A 7,500-nucleotide genomic window follows, 5' to 3' on the forward strand; every position below is an offset into this window, starting at 1 on the left:
TTAGTGGGGGTATAGGTGTGTGTGTGTGTGTGTGCGTGTGGGTGTGTGTGTTTGTGTGTACTAGAGAGAGCCTGAAGTGACCTTTTTCCACACCATTATCACCATAGAGGTATTTACAACTCTGTTTTATGGTTATGGTTACAATGTTTATGAAATGCTCTTATCCAAAGCGACTTTGTCAAACAAAATTGTATTACTGCATGTACAGTGTGTGTGTGTGTGTGTGTGTGTGTGTGTGTGTGTGTGTGTGTGTGTGTGTAGAGCTTGACCTAGATATGTATTTGTAGCCTTTGATTATTGAATTGATTTGAGCTGTAAAATGTCAGTGCTTTTATCTCTCCCTGCATGTATGTGAGTGTGTGTGTGTGTGTGTGTGCTTGTGTGTGTGTGTCATTAATGTGTGTGTGTGTGTGTGTGTGTGTGTGTGTGTGTGTGCTGTGTATTCAGACTGTGGAGAGGTGTGTCGAGATGGGGAGTTCCGCTGCTCCGGGGGGCAGTGTGTGTCCTACCTCCACCGCTGTGATGGCCATGATGACTGTGGGGACTTTAGCGACGAGAGAGGGTGTGTGTGCCCCTACGGAGAGTTCCAGTGCCCTGGCGGGCAGTGTTTGGCACCCGAGAGAGTGTGTGACGGGCACAAGGACTGTCCCTCGGGCACGGATGAAACCATCTGCCCTGCCAAAGGTACAGTCAGGAGTTCCAGGCAGTATTGGGAAATGTACTGTACAGTTTTTTTTTACAATTGCTTAAAGCGCAATTTTGAAAACAGGACCAGTTTTTTCAAACCACTACACACAATCAACACAACACTACACCCAATTAGCAGAATCCCTTTGCTCTTTTGCAAAATTAAGCACTTTAGTCAAAACTATACAAGTATTATTATCAAAACTCTATTTTGTTCTATCATATCACAAACACATCCATCATATGATCTGACTGTGTCTGAATCAGTTACACTTTAATGTACTCAATACAAGACACATTTGACAAAGCAGGTTTTTCTAGGATATGGTATATGCTTGATTTTTTTCTTTCAGAAATATTGTTCAAGTAGGATTAGAGGATAATTTAGAGTACACAACTATACTGACCAAACACGACACATAAGACCAGTCCTGTACACTGAACACATAAGACTAGTCCTGTACACTGAACACATAAGACCAGACATGTACTGTACATTGAGGACATAAGACCAGGCCTGTACACTGAACACAAGACCAGGCCTGCACACTGAACACATAAGACCAGACATGTACTGTACATTGAGGACATAAGACCAGGCCTGCACACTGAACACATAAGACCAGTCCTGTACACTGAACACATACGACTAGGCCTGTACATTGAACACATAAGACCAAACATGTCACTATAACAACATTGCCCCATTTAATACCATAACCCCATACCAGATCTGCAAAACCATATAATACCATAACCCCATGACAAATCTGCAAAACCATACACTAATTCTCAGCCTTTGACTTAGTTTTCAATTTCATTCCTTTCAATTATCATTCCTCTCTGTGCTACATTGCCTTCAATTTCTGTTGTTGACAAGAGCTCAGCTGTTGCCCAGTGTTTACTGTAGGACTGATTGTTGAGTTGACAGTTACTGTAAGCACGTAAGTGTTTCATGGGTGTGCATTTTGAAAGGTAGTGCCTTGAAATTGCATAGAAGAGACATCATCTGAGTTTTCTGTGTCTAAAGTAGAGAAATATGTTTAGAGTTTTGTAAATCATTCTGTTTTGCAAAAAGTGTGATGCTTATAATGTGCTTATAGTTGTGCAAATCTGGGCTGATGTTTTATTCCTTGAGTATAAGGTTTCGCTAACAGTGAGATACTTTTGATTTTAATGTTTAAGCAGTTGTAAAAAACAGTAAAACATATGGAGCGCCATCTGGTGGTCAGTACTGGCTTTGCATCAACAATTGAGGGTATGGTACAGAGCAGTTTAAAATTAACTGAAAATACATTTATTTGCGTTATCTTGAAATCAAACTGAACACTCAGAAGCATGTCTCCCAGACATCCAGTCTCATTCTTAGCTACATGTAATCAATAGATCTGTATAATGGTAAATGTTTCTCATCTCTAAGGTCAATTCTAGTGTTTAATTTAGGGATATCTATTCATAGGGTCATAGACAGAGACACAGTGTTCAGCACTTCATTTTTGATTACATCAGCATGAGGAAGCCATACTTATTGTGAATACTGTGCATCCTGGACTCTACAAATACTACAATACCCATCAGCCTCTCTTCTTCCTGTGAGTAGGTTGTGGGCGGCATGAGTTCCGCTGCTCCAACGGGCAGTGTACCCCGCTGGCGTGGCGATGTGATGGGGAGACTGACTGCCTGGACGGCAGCGATGAGCAGCAGTGCCCTAAAAGGTGCCCGCCGGGTCAGTACCCGTGCCAGAGCGGTGATCAGTGCATCCTCTACCAGCAGCTGTGTGACGGGGAGGAGCACTGCAGAGACGGCTCGGACGAGAGTGTGGGCACGTGTGGTGAGGATGGACACACACAACACACACACACACGCACTATGCATACATACACACACACACACACACACACAAACACACACACTATGCATACATACACACACACACACACACACACACACGCATACACACATACACACACACACACACACACACACACACACACACACACACACACACACACACACACACATACACATTCACACACACACACACATATACACACACACATATACACACACACAAACACACACACACACACACACACACACACACACACACACACACATACACATTCACACACACACACACATATACACACACACATATACACACACACAAACACACACACACACACACACACACACAAACTCGGACCATGTAGGAGCTCTCACTCTGTGTCTGTTGCAGGTTCGGTGCGGATCCCTCCCTGTGTGGGCAGCTTCTCCTGTGATAACCACACGTGTGTGAACGCGTCACGTGTGTGTGACGGGACGCCCGACTGCCCTCACGGCGAAGACGAGCTGCTCTGTGGTGAGCTCTGAGAGGGAAACACCAGCACACTGTACAAATCACTTCCATGTTATGCTAATGACCATATCAATACAGTAATTCTAGTCATTTGGTACAGGAGTGCCTTCAGTGGGTTTTAATGTTTTATGTATAACAGGCAGCCTACACCAGGCACGTAACTGAAGCGTTCCATTTGTGGAGTGTATGTTGCAACCATAGACTCTCTATCCTTCGTGCGCGGACAACAGAAGTTATAAGTCAAAATGTGACTGTCCTGTGTTTATATTATATAAGATATGTACAGTAGGCTATGAGGCAATTACGCCTACGCATTTCGACTCAGAAGAGTCTTTATCAGGGCTTCATGGTGGTTTGTACTTTCAAAAAATTAGACCAGTCAAACTATTTTTACACTCCACTAATGGATGTCTTCTCTCAAAATAGAAAAGACTCCTCCAACTGCTGTTCCGCCCGGAGACAAGAACAACACACGCACCTGTCCTGAGTTCACCTGTCGCGATGGAGGCTGTGTTCCCTTCAAAGCGGTGAGGGAGACCCACACAAACACCAGCGCAGAGATGTGCACAATGATGTGTGTAGAGTTTCTTTTAGGCACATCTGGCCTGTTGACATCGGCCCATGGACTGTACATTGGCTAATTCTGGCGCATTAGCATTTTTATGTTCATTAATGTGCACTGTCCATGTCTAGATAAACCTTAAATAAATGAATAGATAGCATCTGGCTGTGCAGGAGATCAGGTCCTGCTACTTAGGATGTTAGCTTTAATTAAGATTGTGTGTGTGTGTGTGTGTGTGTGTGTGTGTGTGTGTGTGTGTGTGTGTGTGTGTTTGTTTGTTTGTTTATAATCATGTGTGTGTGTGTGTGCGTCGGGACAGGTGTGTAATGGGGTCCCAGACTGCCCTGACGTGCCTCGGCCTGGGGGCCCCTCAGACGAGCAGCGCTGCAGTACCTGGAGCACCTGGGGGCCCTGGAGTCCCTGTAGTCGCTCATGTGGAGCCGGCTCCATGATCCGCCACAGACACTGCCCCCTGGGGGACGCTCTGGGGTACTGCAGGGGAGAGGACACGGAGAGGCAGCAGTGCTTCAAGGCCTCCTGCCCAGGTGAGGGCGCTGTGGGGAACTCCTTTACAGTACTGAATATTACTGCTGCTTGACTGTTATGTGTGTCTACACAGATGCTATACAGAGCAAACACAAAATCTGAATGTTACAACTTGGGGTAAAAAAGATACTAATAATGTTATACATTTCCTATTCATGACTTTGAACATTCAGTTTCTCCTCTTTTATCAATGAGTGTCCATGCTTTCAGTAGCCATGTTTACTTGGACATTTTTTAATCTGATTATAAAAGAAATAACGGCTCAATCGGAATAAAAATTATCATATAAACACCTCAGTCAGAATAAAAATGCCTGATCCAATCAGAATTTTAATGGAATAAAAGAGGTAGTATACTCCGTTCCTATCCCGATTGAACAGCCTTGTATGCGGTCTAACGGATTGTTTGCTGTATCTTCTCAAGGAAAAGTAGGCAACAACGGCTATTCCGATCAAATATTCTAAAGCACTTGAGAGCACCTGATTGGAATAGAACGTAATCTAATTGGAATGACAAAAAAACTGTCCGTTGTAAATGTGGCTATTGTAACAAACAGTACATTGCGATTCTTTGTGCGTGTGACTGTGAATGAATATTGCCAGATCTAAATGTTAGCACATGATTAGTATTAGAACCTAGATAATAGATAATTAGCTAATGCTGTTATACAGCCCATATTCATGAGTTTAAAAGTTCAGATTCTCCTTTTTTATCCATTAGTGTCCATGCTTTCAGTGTGACCAACAGTACATGGCAACTCTTTGTGTGTGTGACAGTGGATGGATACTGGCAGCCGTGGGTGTCGTGGTCCAACTGCAGTAAGGTGTGTGGTGGGGTGGAGGTGCGGCAGAGGGAGTGTGTGCCCCCTCAGAACGGCGGACGCCACTGCAGTCAGCTTCCAGGAGAGACGGCCCTCACCACCGAAATTAGTAAGGCGCCAGCATCCCTGTCTGCAACTTAACACTCACACACACACACACACACACACACACACACACACACACACACACACACACTCACACTATGCATTCACTTAACCCTTAGAACCCGATTGACGCAAAGTGCGTCAAAAAACACACCCCTTCTTCTCTGTTACATTGCTCCGGAACGGTTCATCGCAGCGAGATGAAACCTTTATTGCACGACAGAGCACAAGTGGGGCTTTCCAACGAGACTACACACTTGTCTGTACGATCAAGTATGAAAATTAAAAAAAATCATGAAATTAAATCAAATTGCATCATATTTACAGTCTATACTTCTCTGCGTTCACCTGCACACACATTACTCTAGTTTGAATTACTCGCGAACCCGTGATCGCATCGATATGGCAAGCATATCAGATGAAAGAGGAGGCACAGGGCTATCCATTGGTACCATGTTTATCGATCCTTCGGGCTTATAAAACCAGACGAAGTGACTGCAAAATAATAACGTCATGTACACAAACCAACGCTGCACACTCATTACTCTCGTTTGAATTACTCGCGGACCCGTGATCGCATAAATATGAAAGAGGAGACTCAGAGCTATCATTTGATACCAAGTACATCCTTCTGGGTTATAAAACAGACGAAGTGACAGCAAAATAATAACTTCATATAGCTGGACTTACCCCACGTTTTTGTCTGTTCTTGTGGCAAAGCATGTTTATAATCCAATGCTATCATGTGTTTCTCTATGGCAAAGCATGTTCATATTCCGGTTTTGAGATCCTAGCAAATTCCTGCATGGCATCTAATTCAAGGCTCACATTGCATCCCAATTTGTTCAACAAATAAAACACCTTTTTTGCCTTTACTTTGTTCATGGCAATGCAGTAAAAAGATGAGAATTATTATGACAGCATACACACAGGCACGCAGGCTAACACATAACCTCGGGTCAAGTGAGGTCAGATCAGTTCGTGTCACAGATATGGAGCTCAGAAAGGTCATTATAAAAAATGGTATTTATTTCCGTAAATCACACAGCAAATATTTCTGTAAATTGCTCAGCCCCAGAGTATCCCTCCAACATGGCAATTATATTGCCCGATTCAGGACAGTCTGCCCTACAACCACATGAAATGCATGTAGAGCTGTGAGCTTGCTGTGGTGAGATACATGTCAAAATATAAGACTTTTTATAATACACTTTTTATATTTTAATTCTTTAAAAATCAAAATAAAATCAATGCTAGTATTAATACATGAAATGATGGCAGATCTGAATAGCCTAGACTCTCCTGAAAAAAACAATATATAATATATGTGTGTGGCACTTACAATGACCAGAATAAATCCTTATGAATAAAGGTAGTGAAAATGCCCTAAAAACAGCTTAGGGTTCTAAGGGTTAAACTCTGTGGTCTGGGTGTGCGCAGCAAATATTACATTCACAGGCCACATATGATTTACTGGACTATGTTTAGGTTCCATGTGCTATTATACAACACTAGGTCTTATTATGACCGCCGCGCAGCGAAGCAGCGGTCATATAGGTTTAGTCCGATTTTTTTTCTTTTTTTTTTTTCTTTTTCGCATGCCCAAATTTCCGTCAAGGATTCCCGGGACACTGAAAGACCGGGGTAGACGAAACTTGGTGGGCATGTAACCCCACATGGATAGCATGGAACCATCATTTTTTGTTTTGATCTGTAGCCCCCCCGCTGGACTGGACCCCCCGAAAGGAGGGTAGGGCAGACACAGTTTTCTGTGAATATCTCGAAAACCGTAGGGTTTAGGAGGACCATTTTTTTTTGTATGTTGATCTCAAGGGGCCATGTCAACCCATTCCATAACCACTCATTTCATGTATAGCGCCACCTAGTTAAACACAAAAAAGTAAAAATGAGGTGTTGTAATTGAAGGTATCTGTGACCTAACAAAGTCAAAACTGTACAAAATTGGAAATGTAGGATCAGTATGACACCCTCTGTATGCACGCCAAGTTTCGTGGAATTCCGTTCATGGGGGGCCACACAATAAATTAATTTATGTTACTATACACCAACTGGCCTGTAGGTGGCCGGAGACAGTTTTCTGTGAATATCTCGATAACCGTAGGGCCTAGGAGGTCCACCTTTTTTATGTATGTTGGTTTTAAGGGGGCATGTCAACCCATCCCATTACCACTTATTTCATGTATAGCGCCACCTAGTTAAAAATTAAAAAGCAAAAAATTAGGTGTTTTCATCACAATATCTCTGGCTGACAAGGTCAAAACTGCACGAAATTAAAAGTGTAGGATCATTATGACACCCTCCGAATGCATGCCAAGTTTTGTTTACTTTCGTTCATGGGGGGCCTTACAATAAAATAATTTATGTGTACATTTAGTGACGTACACCAACAAGGATTCCCGG

At 43.0% G+C, this 7,500-nt stretch overlaps 1 protein-coding gene across 1 annotated transcript in view; it reads left to right on the forward strand.

Annotated features, from left to right (window-relative positions):
* Positions 1-7,500, forward strand: part of sspo (SCO-spondin) — a 136,379-nt gene that overhangs the window by 30,088 nt on the left and 98,791 nt on the right. The window contains 6 exon segments of the mRNA XM_076291439.1: positions 448-684; positions 2,288-2,518; positions 2,927-3,049; positions 3,473-3,573; positions 3,928-4,153; positions 4,931-5,083. Coding sequence (XP_076147554.1) covers positions 448-684; positions 2,288-2,518; positions 2,927-3,049; positions 3,473-3,573; positions 3,928-4,153; positions 4,931-5,083 — 1,071 coding nt within the window.

Source organism: Alosa pseudoharengus, unplaced genomic scaffold (assembly GCF_046254945.1).
Source record: "Alosa pseudoharengus isolate Yale_2024_CS ecotype anadromous, Long Island Sound unplaced genomic scaffold, YU_APseudo_1.1 YU_APseudo_1.1_scf_18, whole genome shotgun sequence".
Taxonomy (NCBI): domain Eukaryota; kingdom Metazoa; phylum Chordata; class Actinopteri; order Clupeiformes; family Clupeidae; genus Alosa; species Alosa pseudoharengus.